Source organism: Anser brachyrhynchus, assembly GCF_964034855.1.
Source record: "Anser brachyrhynchus genome assembly, chromosome: 19".
NCBI lineage: Eukaryota > Metazoa > Chordata > Aves > Anseriformes > Anatidae > Anser > Anser brachyrhynchus.
This window is the reverse complement of record NC_137712.1, coordinates 2,574,769-2,597,347: the sequence shown is the minus strand read 5'-3', so window position 1 is coordinate 2,597,347 and position 22,579 is coordinate 2,574,769. Positions and strand designations below refer to the sequence as shown.

Here is a 22,579-nt window from a genome sequence, read left to right as displayed (position 1 = left end):
GAGCATTTAAATAGCACCAACAAATGACAGGCTAGGTATAAGTCAGACTGTGATTATCTTTCTGCAAAACATATAAAGGAAATCAGTTTATAGAAGGGAGCTGCTAAGGGGTATGTGACCTATATCCCTTCCTTAGGGTTGATGGGAGAAACTGCTGGGACTCGTGGCGGGGGTCAGAGGAGTGCTCTGTGGGGACGTCTGGGATGCTGGCGTGGTACCCGGTGGGAAGATGCTGCTTCTTCTCACCTTGCCTTATGCCTGTCAAAATCGGTGCTTTTTCCAGTGGATATCTTACTCCCTCTCCTGGGGATGGGGAATGGAAGAGGCATGTGCAGAACCTCAGGTTGTGCGGGGATTTGCCAGGGATCGACCTGATTCAGTCTGACAGGGTGTAAAATGAGCGCTTCTTCGGGCTTCACCACAAACTCCTGGCTTGCCTTTAAAACACCACCCATTTTCCCTGGCTGACATGCTTTACCTCATGACTGTTCTCATATGCTGTAAGCGCTGGACACCACAGCAGTATTACGCTTTTTATTGCCTTATTTAGCCAAAAGATTAAATGTAATGTTCCGATTATGTCGAACATTAACTCCTAACAATAAGCAAATACCACATTAGAGGCTTTGCTACTAAAACGCGTGGCGCTGGCGCTGCCCCACGGCAGCCGCGACCTGAGCTCGGGAGGCAGCGGGGAAGGCACCGTGCGGTCGGTGCAGGGCTCCCGTCCTCCTGCCAAGGTGCTGCCCACGGCCACATGCGTTGCAGGCCGTCTTTGTGTATCTCTGACGCCCAGCCAAGTCCCACCAGCCAGGACTGGGAGCCCGGAGCCCGTCAGGCGATGGAGCTGGTGCCCGTCTCCCGCTCGCTGCCTGGGTGGTGCCGGCAGCCGGAGCCCCAGCCGCAGCCTTCCACGCGTCGGGCTCTGCGATGTGCTAGCCTCGTCTTTCAGACAGTATTTTTATGTGAGCTGATGGTTGCCTGGGTAACAGAGGCTTCGGGGAGTCTCGCGCCGACGCAGCGCCCCGGCCTCGGCGGGCGCTGGGAGCAGATGCTGGCTGCGCGGGGAGCCAGGGCGGCGAGGAGCGGCGCTGCCAGCGGGCGCGCAGGCAGGGGCTGCCCGGAGCCACCTGCCCGGCCGCGTGGGTGCAGGAGAGCAGGTCCAAGGCTCGCTTGCTCGTTCTCCTTTTTTTTTGTTGTAATTTAGTATTCTTGTCTCACCCCACAGGGGTTCCTCAGCCGTCGGCTTAAAGGCTCCATCAAAAGGACAAAGAGCCAACCGAAGCTCGATAGGAACAGCAGCTTCCGGCACATTTTACCTGGCTTCAGGAGCGTGGACAATGAAAGGTAAGGGGACGTTCCTGGGGGGTGGGGAGGAGAGGGTGTGGGAGAGAGAGGACCAGGATATTGATTTTTCCAGGGCTTGTTAATATCTTGCTTATCTTATTCAGAGCAAGGGCCACGTCCCTGACAGAAGCGGACTTGCTTAATCGTGATAGGGGTAATTTTAATCTGTTGGCGAGTACCCAGTGCAAGCCCTCCCTTCTGGGGTTAAATAGCGTGTACCGAGAAGCCCGTGTGATCTGCTGTCTTTTCCCCAGTAAATCCTAAGTTGATGCACCGGCATATAAATAGCACGGAGATGTAGCAGCCGAAGCCGACTGATGCGGGTGAAGGCGGGAGGAGAGGGACGCTCCCACAGCGGGTGCATTGGGCATTGCCGGGCTGCACGTTGTACGAACAATAACAACCGTAATCTCCCCAGATCCCTTTCTCCCCCTTCCACACACACGTCTCCAGCAGAGCCCCTGCCCGCTGTCATTACGCCGCGATGGATGCCCGGCATGTGGCCGGAGCTGCCTTTCTGTCTGAGCCATGGCAGGATCCTTCAGTCCAGAAGGGATGTGTTGCAGGGAATATGCAGATGGATCGGAGGAAGCATTTGACATGGGATGGCCAGTACTGAAGTGAATTGCAAGCAAAATACAGGGGAAATGAGACCTTGTTTTTGTTCTCCAGCTCAGTTAGAGAGTAAAGCTCTTTAGTGGATTTCTGTGTATTTATGTGTACGTACATTTATGTCAGTGTGTGCATGAGACAGACACGTTTCTAGGTAAATTTGTGTGTAAATTCACATGCAGATCAAGGTCAGGGCTGGGTATGACAGGCTCCATTACTAGTCACAGAAACAAACTAGTGGTTTGCTTCCAAAAGGAAGCTCTTTAAACCTTACGTGAATCTGTTCAGAGAATGACACAGAAGTATTGAGATGCCAAGATAAGCCTTTGTCTGAAAAACATGCCAAATAAGACATGCACTGCTGTTATCATTTTGTAGCAGTGGTATTGTAAAATATCAGGACAGCACGTTAGAATCCACTGAGTGCATGCTTCACTTTCAGACAATGGCAACTTTTCCTTCTTTTTAGCTACTCTCACCCACTGGAGGGCCTGGGAATTTATGAAGCCCGCATCTGGATTTTTCCTTGGATGACCTAAGCATTTTCCTTCTGGATTTAGCAAGTAGAAGGATTGTGCTGGTCAGCGTAGAGTAATATTCCAGGGGTTACTATCTGAGACGGCAGAGTCGATGTGATTTCTGTGCTGCAGTTTTCGCAGATGCTCAAAGTAGGGCACTGTGTTCCCTATGGAAGGCGAGTGAGGGAGCGGGGTGGCCAGGAGTCTGCCCAGAGTGCTGCTGCTTACCCCAAAACGGGCAAGCTGGACGATGTTTCTCTCTGTGTAGATGAGTTTTATTTCTTTCTGTGAATTGGCACTATAGGACTTGGGAATGAGCTGTTTGGCCAGCCCTGAAGCCAAAGTCATTTTTCCAAATGAAGCCTTGTATTTTCCCTGCTCTCCCAGCACAAGAAGCCTGGATCTTGCCAGGCAGTGTCCTTTCAGACAGAGCCCCATTTCCCAGAGCTTTTCTTTCAGGAGATTCACTGAATGGCTGTAGTGCATGTTCGGTGTAGAGTATACAAGGTGGGTTGAAGGAGAGGTAGCATTTGGCAGCCTTGAATAAACCCCAAGGATTTGCTTATGTGAGTATTTAGAAACTGAAAATGAAGGGCTTCAGGCATCACTCATAAACTTGATCTATGGTACATAGACGCGGCCTGGTCTGGAGAAAACCATCTGGCACTCAGTAGATTTTGACAGCGAGCTGTTAGTTCCCTCGCCTTCCTAGCAGTGTCAGACCTATAAGTCAGCAAGTGCCTGCTGCAGAAGGCCTCGGCCTTAGGTGCTGCTCTCAGCGAGGTGAAAGAAAGCAGCAGCTGGGCTTCTCGGTCACCCTTCGAGGGTTTGGTTATGGAAGATAGTTTTATCTTCCTGAACATTCCTGTGTCTATTAAAATGCACAATGCATGCAGCTCTGTGTATGAAGGGGCTTGAGTCTTTTAGATCACTCTCGTTCATTTTTTTCTGTTGTGCTTCCTTGTCTTTCTCAAAATCCAAGAACTACTTCAAAGAAGCATCCGGTATCAGAATAGTTACTTCTTAAATATTTGATTCTTGACTCCATCTTGTATTGAAGCTGATTATCTGCAAACTGCTGCTCTTCTCCTGGAAGTGCCCATTGTAACACCGTACTGCTCTGGGGCTTTGTGGAATTTTTGCAGGTGATACCGTAGCAGAAATGAATAGTGCAATAAATGCAGACAAAACACTTGAGGTTGAAGTACTGAGCTATCATAGATCATAAATGATTCTGTTACTTAGCTTCTGCGTATCTAAATCGGTGCTGTGGTCTCTCTCTTAGTATTTTTATTTTATTTTTTATGCTCTTCCTGCGTGTCCTGTTTATCATGCTGTGTACAGCAGGTGCATGTCAATATCTGAAATGTGCACATACATGCACAGACAGCTAACTAGATGGACGTGACATGTATGTAGAGCAGGGAAGAGGCTATAAACATGCGCTTTTTAACCTGTGCTTGATTAATGTATGCATTTCAATACTTTATGTAAATTTAAAATGGCAAATGGTTACCTTCTACCACAGTGAGAAATTTGTACAATGTGCGTTTTGTAACAAAGCAAAACAAGGAAATACCTTTAAACATCGGAGGTGTCACAGAGTGTCTCAGTGGCACCCGTTCAGAATTGCCCTGTGGGATTTGGGTCAGTAGGGGCTGGTGTTCTGCCTTGCGGTGGCACAGAGAGAACAGCCAGGTTTCCAGCAGAGTCGTGCTGAGCTGCCTGTACAAAGCTTGGTTGTGGCATCCCAGAGAGGAGCTGCCAGTCCTGAAGTGTGGGGGGTTTGTCTCTGCGGAGCTGATGTACCACCTACAGGGGCCCATCTCCACTGCCAGGCACCTGTTTGTGGTACTACCGCGGGGTATGCATGGTCAGAGCAACTACGAAAACTCCGAGAATTCTGTCTTAGTAAAATTTGGCCAGCTATTTTATGTCTATGGAGAACATCTGAGGACTTGTTCAAAGCAGGGCGTTAGACAAACGCACTGGTTTTAGTCAAGCAGAGCTTACCTTTGTACAAAGCTCATGGTTATTTCTCATGGTGTTGGATTTTACATTGACTGAGAAGAGACTTTCGTTTGAAAAAGGTGCAATAAATTGCTTGTGCTAACTCCAGTAAATTACCACGGGGTTCACGTTGGTGCAGTAGGCCGGATTTTGCCATTCTTTTGCATGCTGATTTTTTTCTTGGAGCCCCATTACAGTAACAGTGATGCAATTATCGACTGCGAACAGAAGCAGCAAAATCGGAGCAAGTCTAACTAGAGTCTGGTGTGAGAGGTGCATTAATCTGGTACAATCAGTTTATATAAGTGTGAGATTCAAAGGAGTATTGTGGAATGAGCGCGCCTTTCAATTTGTTGGCTAGTCAGATTGCTTGTTAGAGCTAAAGAAGGATTCCGTTAAACTGGCTTTTTGCTAACAATGTCTCCTGCATCCTGATTTATTACAGCAGCTAACGAAGTTTTTATCACGGAGCTCTGAATGTTTGTCTTTGTAGCGGCCTCTCTGGAATCGGCCACAAATCAAGCATTTGGCAGATGGATTGTTCTTAATTGGACCCACATTTCTCCGGCAGGCTGTGTGATGGAGCAGGCTCCTGGGCTGGGCTTTGGGCAGCCAGAGTGGGACCGCAGAACTGAAGGAGGTTCTGCTGCTGCACTTGGTAAATGTGTCGTTAGGGCATTTGGGATTGTTTTCGGGTGGTAGTGACCTGTTCCGGCGCTGCTGACGCTCTCTTGCAGTAATCTTTTAAAAGTAATTTCTGAAAAAGAAAGTTTGCCAGGAATTTAGAAAGTCCATTAAATGGGGGTTGTTGTTTTTAAACCTAAATACACGAACGTGGTCCCATCTCCTCTGAAACTGGCAAAGGCCACCATAATTTTACACTAGGCCTGAGAGGAGAGGGACACAATCACTTCTATGGGATGGATGCCTTCTGACTTTCTTGGTGAAAGATGAGTACTCTGAGTAACTAATTACTCTGATGTAATCCTGAAGTTGATCATTCCTAAACACACTTTTTCTGAGCATGCTTAGAATTCATTTAGAGCTGAGGGACACTCAATTAGTAACATTTGGGATTATTTTGCAAGGTTTTTTTTTTTTTTTAATTCCAGAAGATAACATTCCATTTATGTTTTTTCTTGGCACTACAAAAGTCTGAGCATATGGCTGATTGTTAAATGAGCCTCAGCCTTGGAAGGGGAACAGCCATGCATCGGTAACACCAAAGACCTGCACTACTGTGACTCCCTCTTTAAACTTTTTTTTTTCAATCTCATCAAAAATTTCTGCTTATAACCCACAGAGGGAAGAGAAAGCATACAAGTCATGTACTGCAGAGCATTTAATTCCCAATGTGCTAACGCAGTCTGCACTAAGGGTTTTCAAGCGTTCCTAACGTGGTTTTTTGATGCAATAGGAGAACATCAATAACTTATGAACATCTATGCTCATACAGTAAACTTAGCTTGTGAGTTCTTACTAGATCTAATTATCATTTGGTTATTCCCAACAAACCCGATACGCCGAATATTTTTAGTTATGATGAAATCGGTTAAGGTTGAGGAGAACATGGTGACTGCTGCATCACAAAGCACGAAGAAGTCACTTTGATTCCTGTGGAAAGAGGAGTGACTCATCCTGCAGATCTGGGGCACTGGCACAACGCACGGGGGGCTTTCAGATCTCTGGGAAAGGTGCTGGAGAGCTCGCTGGCTCTCCTGGCTCCTTACTTAGGTGGCATTAGCCACTGAAGCTTCCTAAGTTAGAATGGTAGGTGCACAGTGCAGGGTTCTCATGATAACGAAAATATTTGAGGAAGCACCGCTGAGTTTGGATATGGAAACCATTCAGCACCATCAGCCATAACTGAAAAGCGAAATAAAATATCCTGCAAAGTCAGGAGCAGGAGCAGCCAGCAGGTACTGATGTCTGCACTCCCCTGCGGCAGAGAACGGCCGGTCCCGCTCCACCCTGCAGCCGGGGAACAAACATGGGGAGCTCAAAGAGAAGCTCACAGATTCAAGGACGGTCTCAGGATTGCTGGCCTCATCCAGTGCCTGCATTTATATCAAGGCAACCTTGTCTAGGAATGTGCAAATCAACCTTTTAATGGGATTCCTTTGCAAAGTATTTCATGAACCAGAAAGTTAATTACTGATCTCCAATTAATGGCTGTGTTAGGAGGCTAGAGTGAAATCAGAGAACTGCTTTGAAGAAGAGATGCAGGAGGAAATTATCAGTTCTCCACAGAAACTCGTGTTGCTCGCCGCCTTCTTCATGGTAGTAGGAAGTTTAGGAAATAATATTCAAATATTTTTAAAGGGATAAAGCTTTTAATGGAAAGAGGGGGTTGGGAGTTTTCTCCTGGGAGACACTGAAGCAAAAACAAACAATCCTTTTTAGGGAAGAAAGGGTAATAGTCAGCTTTGTAAAAATAAGGTACATTTCCCTGATACAGGCGGTTTGGGTTTCCATCACGTTAACACGGGCACGTATTCCCTTTGGAATCAGCCGGGTGCCGCAGGGCGTGGCCGATGAGAGGCAGTGAGAGCGAGAGCACCTCCAGGTCCAGGTGGGCACGAGCGCTTCCTCTGCTCCTCTGCAGCCCCGGCAGTTGCAGCCAGGGCTCGACAAAGCTCAAGCGCTTCCCCATCAGCATCGTTTGTGTGCCATTTTCTTCATTAAGGGGAGTAGAGCTCCAGTAAACCTGGAGGGTTGCAGATCAGTTGCACTGCTCTGCGCACGCAGAACTATTCGTAGAGCCCCAGTCAGCAATACGCTGCTCCCCTCAGCTAAAGCCATTTAGCAACCCCGAGAGGGGCAGAGACAGCCTGAAACCAACGGGGGGCTTTTCAGCTTCTCCCAAGGCAACAGCAAGGTCTCAGCCATTTCTCCTGGCAAATTTGTGTTAGTTACTTACATATATATATTCGGGCTTTTGCACATGGATGTGAATCTGTAATTTGTATCTGAGGCTACCTGGGGTAAATGTATTTGTCAGTCTCAAAGAAATATGTAAAGACCCTTATCCTGCATGTTCGAACATCCTAATTTAACAGGGAAGTCATCTAATATCTTTCAGTAAAAGACTGTCTTAATTCCTAGAAAGTTTTCAAGCTATTGTAAAATGTCAAGGGAAGAGCTAAGAAATTGGAATTACTTTAATAGCCTTACCCACTTTTCTCTGCCTCCCGGTTTCCTGACCGTCTAAACAAGCCCACCGAGTGCCCCACAGGGGTGCAGCGAGGACTTTGACTCGACTTGGAGTCATGTAGCAAAATTATAAGATCCTTCCTACTTAGGCATATGCAGCACTAGTGGGATAATTGGCTTCATGCATCTTACAATTAGCTTGCAAAAATATGTTTTGCATTCCTGACCTTTTCTCTATAAGCAAGGCCATTGTTTCACTGTCCTGCTTAATTACAAAATATAGTGTTGTGTGATGGTACAGATGACATCGTTGTGTCGTTGGCTCTAATTTGATGAGACATCATAATGGGGAGTTTTCATACTGAGGGCACTGAATTAGTGTAGCGTGAAGCCACATTTCTCTAAACCTACTAAATAAGGAGAAGTTAATTTTATGCTCTATCTTTTTGACGTTTGTAATCAAAGCATTGTATTGCAGCTGCAGATGGTTAGCATTTGAAGAATGTTTGGTAAATGCGTACAATCGGAAGGCATTGTTTCTGCAGTGGGAGATCAGGTTGATTAATGGACGGAAGGAGGCTGTCTTTCCTCTTACTCCTCGTGCAGGCTGAGCAGACAGCGTTGGCTCATTTGGCCGCTGCTTGGCCGAGGTGCTGGGTGCAGCAGTGGGCACCCCGGGGTTACAAGCTGACGGTCCCGTTCCTCTCCTTTCTGCAAAGCCTCTGAGCAGGGGCGGCGGTTAAGTTGCGTTGTCGCTGACGGTGTCTGGATATCCTGCAGATGGAAGGCAGATACTGCTACGCCGCTGCATTAACGTTTTGTTTTCAAACAGACCATTTATTCTGACTTTGCCCTGTTGAGATATTCATGTGCATGAATTTCAGTGCAATTACATTAGCATTACTCTTCATGTCAATAGACTCAAAGAAAAAAAAGAAAGGAAATGCCATCACTACAGCTTTTATACCAGAAAAGGCTTTCTGTTAGTTCAAGGCCCTTCTGCTTTTTTGTTTTGTTTTGTTTTAGTTATTTTTTGTTTGTGACAAAACTAAGATACTTCTTTCCCAGGCTTAAACATTCTAGCACACAATGAAAACTGCTGCTGCTGAAAACACTACGTTAAAACGGAAAGGATCAGCCTTCCTTTCCCCAGCCCATGGGCTCCCCTCGCAGCAGATCCAGCCATCACAGGCGGAGGAAGGCCAGCGAGTCAATTCAGTGGGAAATTATTATTTGGGGTGGGGGTGTCAGTTTGGTTAGGGCACTGAGCCAAGTCGTGTAACTGCAGAGCAACGGGAAGGTGGCGGAAAAAGCCCTTTCCTTTCAGTGGCGGCATGCAGTCGCATTTAATTAGCCAGGCCATCGAAGTGTGCTCCCGTTTGTGCCCCTGCAGGCAGGGCAGGGGTACCCGCCTGGTCTGCTGCAGGCTTCCCTCTCTCAGAATGGAATTTCCCATCTCAGGGAAGTTACAGTGCTGGATGCACCAGATTTTTCCGTCCTCTACTCATCACTTGTGTTGGCAATTAGTATTAGCAATAGGTGTCTGTTGGAAGGAGGAAGTGCTTAAAATCAAGTTTAGCTGTGTTCTTTATTGAAACTGCGAGGCTCGGATTTGAAGGTCTGTGTGAGGGGCAAAGACGGAGCTGTAAGTGAGCATATAACGGAGGTGGGCAAGGTTTTCAAGCCTTTGTTCCGAGTGCTGGAAGACGCAGCTGTCTGACATGTATATCTTGTTATCCCATTTCATATTGCAGTGGTGGTGCACAGAAATCCGCTGATTGTAGCTGGAGGCAGCCCGTGTGCTGAGCTCGCTGCCAGCAGCCAGTTGTACGGAGCGCTGGATGTAATGATGTTCAGGACTTGTGAATACGAAATAACTATGTCAAGTTCATCCATCAGCTAGGAGGGGAGAAAAAAACAGGCAGAGGAAAAATGGGCTCCTCTGTCCTTCCTCCTTCCCGTTCTCCTTGATAATGCCTTATGATATGGGGCCTCTCGTGAAATGATTAGTAGGGAGATTTCAAGAACGTTGTTCACTTGTGGGTTATCTTCTTATAATGCTGGTATTATGATCTTGTTTACCTCATTGGCAGTGTGTATGATTTTAATTTTCAGTACAATTACAGAACATCTCACTTATGTTCACTTCAGCAAAATTCAGGTCAGGTGTGATGAAAAAAAACAAGAACTGATTTTAATTGAATTAAGGCAGTGCATTTTAGCTAGAATTAAAATATAATTTGTTTTAAAAAAATACGTAGCTGATTTGAATAAAAGCCAGAAATATGAATTTGGTTTTAATCCACGTGTGTTACGTAAGTAATTGTGTGAGACAGGGATGTGGCACGCGTTGCACATGACTGATGGTGTGCAGGAGGGTGGCATTCATTCACGAAATGATGCCAACGTATTAGTAATTATAAAGCCATGGGTATTATATCAGGCTGTCCCCTTTGCTCACATTTACAAATGTCTCTGGGATTATGTTGGCCCTGTGCAATAACCCCCGTGCTCCATTGCTGGTACATGAGAGATTACACACAGCCCCGATTTGAAGCATTCGGTGCTTCTTCCCCATAGGAGTCCCTCTGCAAAGTAGTCCTGCGGTAGTTAACGGATGATTTACATAACTCTGTTGTATGCACCTTGAATAATTAATATTTTGCTTTCCTTGCTGTGTGGGGAGCTTTGTTCTGTAGTGGATGTGTGGCTATATAGTCGCACTCCCAATGATACCCATATATACATGAAAGTAGGACGATTCACGTGTGTTTTGGAAGAGGTGAGCAGAAAATTATAAAAAATCTCATTGCTTCTGAGCACTGAAATGAAGGGCTGAGGGCTGCTCGTAGCTCACCGCGGGATCCGCTGCTCACATTCCCTGGGCACGATGCCGCTGGGCCCGAAGGAAGGCTGAGCCTGCGCTGGGGGCCGGGGCCGCAGAGCAGCCTCCTCCTGCTGTCGCCTGGCCCTGGAGCAGCATGTCCCCGGGCTGCCACCCGTCGGGCTGCCACCTCAGCACGGCATTTCCCTCCAGGCCCAGGAAGGTTCTGCAGGTAGGGCAGGGCAAAGCAACCGCGCTTTGACCGCTTTTCTCGGTTCTCCAGTGCTCTTGAATCTGTAGGATGAAGAGTCTGGAGCGACAGAGATGTGTGTGGTATTTTCAGACACAGCAGAAGATGTGTCTTGCTGCCTCGTGTCATCTGAACAGTTTTAGTCCCGTATATTGCTAAAAAAGAGAAATAATTTGAATTCAGATTTTGAGTTGCTTGAATTTGATGGTACTTGGATCGAGAGGTTTGGTTTCAGACTGTTGTAAGAGGAGGGACATGTGCAGCGCGGCATTTCCCCTACACGCTCACGCTCTGAATCAATAGAGAAGGCCGAGGCCTGGCATTCAGCTGCTTGGGAGCTGTCTTTTGTTTTAACTTTTCTGTTTTCAGAACACCAGCTTGGCGTAGTTTTACCACCACATTGCGATATTTTTTCTCTTTTGCTGTGTGCTGAAATGCTGACTTTAAGACTGTACCTTCTAGTCACTGACACGTCATTGTTCATGATCGTGGCACTTCCACCACAGCTTTTATTGATGCCCCACGCCAACACGGAGGGATAGGTTTTGGCAGTGGCTGGCCGGGCAAGCGCAGAGGGTTTGACCCAGAAGCTGCAAGGAGTGGGGAGCCACCGGGCTGCGCGTGTCGGAGAGCCCTCGGGGTGCATGCCCGGGGGCACCGCTCCGTGCTGCCCGTGGGCTGCCCGAGCTGCACATCGCGCCTGCGGAGGCGCTCTGCATGAAGCCTCTCTCGCTCACCCAGAATTAATTATTCACTGATCATCGCTCAGACCTTATGGATTAGGGAGCAGGGAGGAGGGTTGGCAGGGGGTGGCTAGAAGATAGAGCAATTTGGATTGCAATTAGTATTTCATTTCTTTCCTTATTCCCTGTTTGCTTAAATTGGAGGTGGCATGTTAGAACCAAGCAAGGATTGATGTCCCAGCAGTGGAAGTTCCCTGTGCACCAGAATCTAGCAAATCCACTGCAGTCTGTAAGCTCCCCAAGGAGATAAAACACTCAGTCTGAGGAGCTGAAACGTTAGGGGAGCGAGTTTTGTATAGGAAATGTTGCAAAGGAGCAGATGTGCCCAGCCTGCCAAAGCAGGAAAACTTCACTGGCAATATCATACCCGTTTAATAACAACATTTAGATGTTGTCTCTCTCCATCCATTACCTGTCTTCCTTCCTGCTTGAGCTCCATGAGTACGCTCCTTGCTAGGAGTCTTTTCTGGGGCCTGCAGCTGTGGCAGGTCCCTGATGGACACAGCAGCCTGTCTGGTGAGCAGTCCTGCAGCAGACAGCGTGACCCCAGCCCACCGGGTGCATCGCGGAGTCGTGGAGAATGAAATTTTACATTTAGCCATTACAAAAATGTTAGCCGGCAGTTGGGAGTCTGCTTTACTGGTGAGATTGTGTCTAATGTTGAAACCTCAAGGGGATTTTTTGATTACACCAGTAACCACAGTCTGGGTCACACTTTGCAATAATTACCCTGATGTCTGAAAGGTTGTTAGAAAGTCCCTAGAGGAAGGGGCCCAGATGCACTGCAGAAGAATTTAGAGGTATATGCTGGCAAACCTTCAGCACTTAGAGATTTATTTAAGTTAGCTCTTTTAATTGCTTTCTTGCATCCCTCTTCTATTATAAGCTCTATGAGCCATCTAGGGAAGTAAGTCTAGCTAACATTAATCTCCTCGATCCTTCTTCCTTTAACTAGTTACTTCTGGCTTCATTTACACAGGCGTCAGAGCCCTACGGAGTGGGTGATAATTCTGATTCTGTTTTAACATGTTCTAACTGAATGTGTAACTTAAGGAAAAGTCATCAGCTGACTCCTGTGTGATTTTTGTTTAACTCCCATCTCTTAAACGTGGCTTATGATCTGTGTATAACATAACTGCTTCCCAAGACTGTCGGCAGCTTCCTTGATATGTATTCATAAAGCAATTCCAGGTCCTTGAGTGAGACCTGCAAGAAAAGGGCAAGGAATGATTTGTCTTTGTTTCATTATCACGGCCCTTTTGTACCTGTTTCCGGCATGCACCGGAGAGCTTTCCGACTTGATGCCTTCATATCTACAGCTCGCTCTTTGTGCAAACCAAGGCAGGGTGTTTTGCCCTCCTTAGATAAAGTCACTCACGTTGAGGTTCTCACTCACCTGATGAGCCTCATTCCCAGCGCCCTCACAGCAAGCAGAGCCTCTGCACACCCCTCGGTCAGAGCAAATATTCTGGTAGCAGGGGAGTGACAAAGCAGAGTGACAGGAGCTCGCCCGAGGAGCCCAGTGCCTGGTGCCAGTTTGTGGCTGGCTTATTCCCTGGGTTGAGAGCTTGGTTATCTCTTCGAAATGCTGTTTTAAGTCTCATTGTCTTAAAAAACAAAAATCCCATTGCAGCCTTGTGAAGTTTTTGTTCTCGATTACCTCTTGTATCAGTGAGTGCTGCAAACACAGTGAGATATATGATACATAAATTATAACACTAATATTTTTAAATCTATTGTTAGTTGTCTTTCATCTTTGTTATCTCTTCCTTGGCCATTTTAGTAAAAGGCAGTAAGTAGAAAGAGACAGTTTATTTCTTATTTCACCATTCATTATTTGCTGATAATTCGCTAAGAGGACATCTGTCGTGCCATCTCTCCTTGTCTTTTCCAGCTAAAGAGACTCCTCTCGCTCCCCCCCCACGCAGTCCCCGTGGTTCCTCTCACCTCTTGAGGCTTTCCGCAGTGAATCCGGTGCACGTGCATGTGCGGGCTGCTGCTGGAAGAAGCACCGTTTGTACACCTTTCTCCTTGAAAGCACTGGCACGTCTGTTCTGTGCATCCCTCAGACAGGCGCCTTGGGGGACTGAGCGTGAATGTGTGTGTGCGTGAGCGTGGGTGAGCGTGCATCACCTCTTCAGTAACACCCTTCCTAGCTTTGGAGCTCTTCTGGGGTGTGCATCCAAGAAGCACACGGGTACCTGGCCCAGGCGAGGCACAACACAGCACAAGGGTGGGGGAGTGCTGGCAGCTTCTCCCTTGGACACCATCTCCAGGGCCCCCAGGGGACACTGGCTGCAGGGCCCCGGGCCGCCAGGCGCTTCCTCAGCCCGGGCGCAGCGCGACCTGCTGCCTATAGTCCAGCCTCCTCCCTTTCCGTCGCTGAGGCTCCTCGTCCCTTATTGCCTCAGAGGAACATATCTTTTTGTTAAAATGAAGTGATAGAGAGTCAGCATTACACAGAGGAATGAGTTATAAAATAATGGGGCTAATAAGCATGTAAAATAACCTGACTGTACAAGAGCGCAGTCTGTGGAACAGCAGCTGCCGCAAATATATTCAGGTTATCAGCGCGCGGCTATTTTGTGCTGAGAGGGCTTAGGTGTAATGAGAGTTACTGCATCACGGGAACTCTTGACAATGAATAGTGACATTTTCCAATAACAACTTTTAGAAATGAAAAGGCCCCCTGTACAAGCGCCAGGCTGACTGACAGGCTGGGGAAATCCTCTCCCTGCCCTCGCCCCAGGTGCAGCGCACGCGGCGCTCGCAGCTCCCCCTGTGCCTCCGGACACCGTGCCTCGAGCCTGCAGGGCCCTGCAAGCAGCAGCCCGGCTGCTTTGCCCCGCTGCTCCCCGGCCTATGCGCACCCTGGGAACACCCCAGGGAGCTGGGTGGGTGGCACTGGGAGCATTGGGTGCCCACTGCTGGGACCTGGGCTCGGGTCACCAGGCTGCTGCCAGGCGGCCGGCTGCTAGCTCCTGGTCCTGCTCCAGCCCTGCGCCAGAGCACCTCTAGCCCGGCACCACTACCTGTGCTTTGAAGTCTCATCAGTAGTTCCCTGGGCTAATTGTTCTCGCCTCGGTGTTCTAAAATTCACATTAGATTTTTTTTTCCTTTTTATTTTTGTTTAATTAAAATGCAAAAAAGGTTTCGACTTGAATAATTGCACCACCAACCCAATCATAGGTCTGAAGGTTTTGGAAGAATGAAGTTCCCTTTGAACATTTAAATTAATTCCCTAGTTCCTCATCTCACCGAGCCCATTGCCCTGCTTTGCTCCAAATCAGCACGTGCCATTCTTGCTCCTGACTCTAGTGAGTTCCAGCTGGCCGAGAGCAGCGTGTCAGTATTTTCAGGATCAGAAGAGTGCTGTATCACCTGCATCCCTGGCATTTTTCTTTCCTCCAGTGTGATGTGTTAAAACCACATACCTTGTCACCAAGAAGCTAAAAATGTGTCATTCAGCTCTGGCAGTAGTTTCTCTGGACGCACTTCTTCCTGTTGTATTTTTTTTCTTTCTATAAATGTCAGTGCGTAAGAATGTGGGATTAAATTTGGTTCGTGCTCTTGGCATGTAGTATATAAAGAATAGCTGAACTGGTTGGTATCAGTTAAATATATTGGAGAAATTGAGTCCTCCTAATTGTATTCATCCTGATAATTGAATAAAATAAAAATAAATCTTCAAAACCTATTGTATGATAGAGTTTAGGGCAGGCCAACCATTTCAAAAAGTGGTTAATAAAAACCCTAATAAATATTGTGAACTGCCTTTGCAGCTATTCCTGTGATCTGACCATTGTTTCACAATTATTTAACACCCATTTGTAAACCTTAAAAATTATATTCATTTTGTACAGTCTCTCATGAAAAATGTATTCAGAATTCTTCATTAATTTTTCATTGAAAAATTGAGTGAGTAATCACCTGCCAAAAATTAATAAGTCTACATCCAACACTTTTGAAGATTACTTACACTGGGCTATTTCGCCCAGCGATTTTATCTACCACTTGTATCCAAAAGTACACTGGGAAGTGTTTTGTCGCAGCTGAGTGTCCAGCTCTGGGCAGTTTGGAGGTCGTGGAGCTCCGAGGCAGCGGTGTTGCGGCCCCTGTCCGTGGGTTCTCCTAGCGCACATCTTTGCGCTGCCCGTTCCTGTGATGCAGGAGGTCACATTATTCCTTGGCAATAAGTTTGCCAAAAAATCTAGCCGTTCTGTTAGGATCGTAAGCCGGTATCTGTTGCTGAGCTGAAACAAGCTGAGAATCTGCTCAATGGTGACTGGTGAGATTGCATAATTATGGCTTACACAACGCTCACGTGCAAAGAAGACAGGGAACCGGGATGTGGGATGGATTGGGGAAGTCTGCTTTGTACCGCTTTCATCTCTAGTATTCCCCACTAAAGGAATTCCTGCTGCCGCATTTAGTAACACATATATCTGGTTTCTGCTTTCTGGAGAAGGCGGGAAGGAACGCGGCTGGTTTTGCCCGGAGCTTAGGGAATTGTTGCTGTTACCCTGCTAGATAAAGACTCGCAAAGGCGATGGCTCCCCCTGAGCCCACGTCGTGCCTCACCGGCCTCGTTCCCCGGCGTGCGAGGGAGTGATTTCCCCCAGCAACAATCGGCCATTGCAGCTCGTATTTTAAATAACGTGCAAATAAAACAGGCTGCTTCCAAACACGCTCCCGCTCCGGAGCCTGCAGATGGGCAGCGCTTCGCCTCCCGCCTGGCTGCTCGCTGCTGCTAAATATAGCGCCGGGGGAGCCGGCGGGTGCTGCGCCGCGGCCCACCGGGGACGGGGCTGCAGCGAGCGCGTCTGTGCCGGCGAGTGCTGGAGGCTTTCAGCGCAGACCCAAATGCAGCAAATCAGAATAATTTCTCCATTGTGATTTCTGCTTTGTCTCTGCTTTTTCTCCTCCGTTCTCCGTCGCTGCCCTTGCTCTCGCAGCCGGGGAGCTTGGAACAGCAACGCGGGAAGCGCCTGAATGGCAAATCCTTTCCTAGCAAAGAGGGTGGGATTGTTACTTACTTATTTTATGTTTTGTTAATATGACTGGAATACAAATGGGGCTTTAATGCCCGGGGGCCTTGCATTTTTGGAGTAATTCCTTATGACACGTGTCAGACTCTGTTTTATTCAGGTGGGTGGTATGATATTAAACAATAAAGCAAGCTTGCGTTTCTCCGCAACTGGATTTATGTGCGCGCTCTGGCACAGAGGTGCTTATTAGTAGAATGTCGTACCCACGCTGGCTGTACCCAGCCCGAAACATTCTGCAAATACCATGTGGGCCTTAAGAGAAATCACCTTAAATCAATCAGCAGCCTAACGCCAGCGTCCTTTCTGCCTTATCCTTCGTCCAGGCAAGGATGAGGCTGCAAGAGACATTCCTTAAGTAATGCTCCAGATGAAATGCTCGTGTCTGAATGGAATATTGATTTTCTAATTGCTGTGCTGCTGTTAAATGAGTCGTTAGCGGAGAGTCGAGGGAAAGCAAACTCAAATGTATTGCAAGCTAGCTTTGGTGTGCCTGCTAAACACACGCAGGGTGTTAATGCGTGAAACTCAACAAATGGAATAAGGTGGGGTTTGTCTGTACGGCACAGAGAGGGCAAGAGAGACTCACCGGTGGGACAGGCCTGTTCCCTCACAAAGCACAAAGCAGCCTCTCAGCTTCAGATGTTCCTGCTGCAGCCGGGGAGGAGACCGACCGCAGCGGTGCCGGGAGGGGGTCAGTCACTCTGCATCATCCCGCATGGTCGCCCTGCGCCCCTCCAGGCTCGGCAGTGCCGGATGGGGTTATCTGCTCCTCACACACAGGCAGGACAAAGTATCTTTGCTTCCGTGGTATGGGTTTGCTGCCGCATGAGAGCTGCCAGATGGACAGTCCCCGGTTCGCCCCCCGGCAGCAGCAGCCCCAGCCGACAGCCGCGGAGCGCGCAAGGGCGAGCACGGGACCACCCCTGGCGAAAGCGGTCCTGAGCCCTCTGCGGGGTGCGCGCCGGCTGGGCAGCAGCTGCGGGATGCGCCCCTCGCCCCGTCTGCCAGCTGAGCTCGGGATTGAATCGGTGACCTGGATCTTCCTTGTGGCGTTGCCTTTTAGCAGTCCCTAGGAGCAATCGGCGAGAGCTGCTCTGCTCGGGCTCTTTGAAAGCCTCTCGTGAGGCCCTGGCTTTGGAAAGTCAAATGCAGGCTGCACGGCGAGATCTTTATTGCAAAGGCACTTCTTGGGACAATGGAAACAACTATCAGCTGTACCACATCTAGCCAACAAATAATATTTCTTAGTTCCGTTTCAGAAAATACAGCATATGTTTATGTGGTTGAACATATCCTCGTAGGTGAAAAATAGCTTCTTTATTTTTCTGACGATTAAAATGCCAAATCAACTAATTGCTTTTCTTTGAAAATGTCTACCGCATAAAGCACATACTCTCCCGGTGAACTAAATTGATTTATATTCAGCCATTAATTCTTTATAGCCCATAATCTGCAGAACAACAAAGCTAGTCGGAAAATGTGTCCTGTTAAGGGGCAAACAGCTTCCCGAGCAAGAAGGAAACGCGTTGGCGTGGAGGAGAAGTGGGGTGCCGCCGAGGCGCCGTGGCTCTGGCGCCGCGCTGGGTACGCACAGACCGCGGGGACAGCCCTGGGAGAGCGCCATGGGCACCGCGCCGCCCTCAGCCTGCTGCCCGGACAGAGCCGGGGCCAACGTGATCCCTTTGGGTACCACGACCTTTCCTTCTGGGAGGCTTTTCCATCAGCCTCAGAATATTTGAAATTTCTCCTAATGTCTCCGCTGTTCTCATTTGCATTATCAATAGAAGATTTTTTTATTACTAGGAAAGTTTAGCGAAGTAGTAAAATTACATTAGGTTTTTTCCAGCGTGTGCGTCATTGACTGGAATTCAGAACTTGGTAATGAGATTGGAGTTCACCTCCCTCTGTTTCAGGGTTGTAATAAGATGATGATAGCATAAGCTGGACATTAGGTAAAATCTGCTAGGTTTTTGGCAAATGAATGAGATGTTAGATTGCTTCTGACAGGAGCATGCTTTGGCCTACATGTACAGATGGGGAGCGGTGATGGTGCTCTAGGCAAAGCTGGTGCGAAGTAGGATTGTTAACCTGTGCTGGGGAGCGATAAAACACTGATCAAAGTTGGGAGACAATTCCTTCGTTCTGGTACAATGTGTAATGTTTGTCAGCATTTCCTTTTTATTTTCCAGCCCAGGGTATCTGAATCTCATTGCATCATTCTAAGGGACACGATTCTCTTCTTGGAAGAGAGACAGTTATTGCTATGAAATCAGGGCATCCTGCTACTATAAATGTGCATAAATAGGAGGAAAGAATCACCACTAAAGCAAAACCCAAGATATTATCATGTGGGATGTTCCTGTAAATTGGAAATGCATTTCCTTATGCTTTTCTTTAATGCTACTCTACATGCATTGAGAGTGCTGAAATCTTAGAGTCACTGTGCAAATATATGAATTATATCAGTGACTCCTCTCTCTCAAAACGAATAAAATAAAAAACAGAAAATATTCAAACAAAAAAACTCTTAAAAAAAAAAAAGAACTCTTAAAACCCCAAAAGCAGAACTTCCTTCCAGGAGCAGAAATTTCACCTCTGGAAAGGAAGCGCAGGGCTTCGCTGCGGTCTCTGTGGCTCTCGCTGGCGGTGCGGTTTCTGCAGGGCGGCTCCGACACACTGCAGCAACGGCGGGCACCTCCAGTCCTGTTCGGTGCACCGGGTGCGCTCGCCTTACTGAAAGAGAGGGAAGATCGTACCGATGTCATTATGTCAGTATAAAATCATCTTCTTAACAAAACGGCTATTTTAGTTTTAAAAAAGCGGTGTTTGGCTAGGCTGTCAGTAAAAGTAACCTCCGCCGAGGAGCCGTGCGAGGCTCAGCCCCAGGGAAGGCGAAGGGCAGCTCCGCTCCCTGGGGACAGGTGGGACCTGGAGCAGCTGCGGCAGGGTCCCGGGGTGGCTGCGAGGTCTGCCAGCCGGGAAGGCTTTGTTACTCCTTCTGCAGAAGGCTCTTCTCGGCCTTAAACCCCACCTTGATGCTGGAGAGGGCTGTGCACATCTGGGACAATCGGGGAGCGCTGGGAAGTGTCCCCGCTCGCTGGGGAGCTGCCCGGGGGTGCGTGGTGGCTGCAGGAAGGGGAGCGAGGCTGGGGCTCCTGGTAGGGAGCGCGAGCGATAAACCTGTGCCTTGGCATGACGCTTCTCTCTCCTGTCGGGCTTTAGGGGAGATTGCTGGCTCTGCCTGCAAGGCTTCGTTTGGTGTGTGGTTTTATGGGAATCTTCTCGTTGCCCGAAATGGGAGTCTGCCAGACACTGAATAAATGCAGGCTGAGCTAGCGGGGAGGTGTTGCAGCGGAGAAAATAGAAACATAGACTTAAACAAATTAAAAAGATGGTAATTAACCAAATGAATTTCATCCTGGAGATAATCAGATGAATGCATTTAGAGGGAAAATAATCCCAATTCTCAGAAAACAGTAATTAAAAAATACTCATTTTTGGGAATGTTTAACAAGCTAGATTGGAGGCAGACAGCAGACTAAAGTGGTGATTGATGCTGTTTGGGATGGCAGCTGATGAGGCCCCGAAGCCCTGTGCAGAGCGTGGCGTGATCAGTTCGGGGTTTGGGAAGCATCCCCATCGGAGCAAGTTCTTGGGAAGCTGAACGGAGCACGGAGCGCAGCCACTTCTGTGATCTAGGTCGGCTAGAAGATGACAGAGGCTGGATTTCATAACCGTGTGTTTAAAGGGTGTCAACAGTTGGGAGGTGAAAGAATTTAGGGCGGGTAATTGACAGATAAACATGGGACGAGGTGGGAAGATGAAGGCATCCACGCATCAGGGAATTATCAGAGTACACCAATATATCTGTCTGGAGCTGGCTGCCCGGAGAAGCAGTGAAAGCGCTCCCGTTACTGACACAGCCCGTGAGGATGTGCTGGAGGAGGCAAGCGCCCAACAGGTCTCGTCTGCTTTCCTGAGGACGCCAGTCAGGGGCTGAGCACAGGGAGATTTACGGGGAAAGGGAGGCCTGGGGGGAAGCGTGGGAGAATGTACTGGTGCCTCTTTGTTACCATCCTGACCCGCGTGCTGGGCTTTGATCTCTGGCAGATGTTGGCTAGGTGCGGTGGTCTCTGTTATTTCCTTGGGGTTCTCTCATGTACGCCTCGGATGTTGTCTTCCATGGACAAAACGAGGGAGGAGTCCAGGCACAAAATACTGATTCATGCCAGTATAGTGAGTGCTGCGGAATTTGAGGAAGGTTTAGGTGTTCTTACAGTTTGATCTATTAAAAAGGAAGCGCTTGGGTAGAGCACAGAGATGGAAAAAGAATAAAAAATCAGTATTTGTTTCGCAGAGTATAACCAATTCTTTGCAGGATTTTGACCACTGAAGAGATAGTGTCCAGGTCTCGTTAGGAGGCTTATCTCTTTTGGGTTCTGGATGAGCAGATGCACTTTCTCTACCAAATATGGATAAATAGTGTTTTTCTAGGAAATACCCATCTGATCTGATTGTAGCATAGCGTGGTTTGACATCTGTTCGCACACACAATAATTCATATCGATCTGATCTTTTATTGAAACTGCCAGTAGGTGGATGGATGGATTGATGAGAAGAATAGTGTCTGGGTATTAATTTTATTCTTTTACCAAAGTGCCCGTGGAGAGGACAGATGAGGTTGGGGTCTGGGAAGCAGATGTTCCCAGGGCTGCCCTGTCTTCCCCTCCCCAAGATCAGGAAGGGGGCTGCCCATGGCACGAGCTCCGGCCCCGCAGGGTGCCCGGCACGGGTGCACGGGGGGTCTCTGAGGGGCAGGGGTGGCGGCACCCAGCCTTGCTCAGTGTACCCAGAGCCCTGCAAATAAAGTAGGGCAACCACGGTGCTCCTAGGGTGGTAATGAACCCGCGATCCTTAAATTGCGTATTAGGAAGTTTCTGCTGGATTAAGGTTTTTGCACATCACAATGCTCTTATCTAGGATTTATCTGCATGCAGAAATGAACAAAAAGTGAATTAGAAAGAAAACATCAATAGAGATCACATAAATAAGCATGCAAATTTATAATCTTTAATAATTACTGTATTTTCACACAAACTTCAAATGTTTCATTTTAAATTTACATTCCCAGTCTCGCACCGTCGAAATTTATGGCTCAGCCTCACAGTTTATCTGTTCAAATGCTTTGCCACGGCCTGTGTTCTTGCCTAACAACAGGGAATTATCGATCTTTTTGTTTTTTCAGGAAGCAAATGGCCATCTCTTTCTTGTTACGTTTGCTTGTAGGCTTGACAGGAACACGGCTTTACGCGGTGCCCGTGCAGCGTGCGTGCCAGCCTCGGGCCTGGGCAGCGCCTTTGTGCTGATGACACCAGCGCCGGGCTGTGCCGTACAGCTTGGCTGCTGTTTGTAAAACCTCCCAGCCTTGAGCATGCTGGAGACTCCTCGTGGCTTGGATGTATTAAAATGGAGCGTGTTGTCTAGCAGGTTGTCTCCTACAATGTTCAGCGCCCCAACCAGACGTTTACCGGGCTCGTAGGGCTGTCAGGAGAGGGCTGCTCACCGGGAGCGGCTGGGTGAGCATCCCGGCTGGGCTGCAGATAGAGGAAATGTCCAGGGGGGTTAAAGGAGGGGGAACAAAGGAGAGAAAGAGCTTGAGAGCTAGCGAGGAAAAGCGGGCTGATAGCTGCCTCCACAGATCGCACTGAGTAGCAAAGCCAGTCCTTCCCATTCTTCATCCTTTCCTCCCAGCTACCAGTCAGAAGGCTGTGCAATGCTTAACAGCTTAAAACAAATCTAGCTCAAAGGTAGCATGTAATGAATAAGAATTCTGTGTTTTGGAAATAAATAACTAGCCCGTTTTCCATCTATATCTGCAACACGTTGCTGCTTGCAGCCCTTTGTTACAGAAATATTTTTAGTTCGGCGTGTTTCCTTTCCCAGCTAATTATCTTCGGCTTCAAGTAGGTGCTCTGGATTAACAAGTGACTATCGTTTAGGAAGTCAAAGTCAGGAGGAATACAGAGTTTCATGAAACCCTTTGTGACTTTGGAATGTAGCAGACATTTTTCTTA

General features: G+C 48.0%; 1 protein-coding gene across 12 annotated transcripts in view; it reads left to right on the top strand.

Annotated features, from left to right (window-relative positions):
* DAB2IP (DAB2 interacting protein) overlaps positions 1-22,579 on the top strand; it is a 224,554-nt gene that overhangs the window by 113,614 nt on the left and 88,361 nt on the right. For all 12 annotated transcript variants that reach the window (XM_080562025.1, XM_080562020.1, XM_080562024.1 and 9 more), the window contains one exon: positions 1,229-1,347. In XM_080562025.1, coding sequence (XP_080418151.1) covers positions 1,229-1,347 — 119 coding nt within the window. The remainder of the gene's footprint in view (positions 1-1,228; positions 1,348-22,579) is intronic.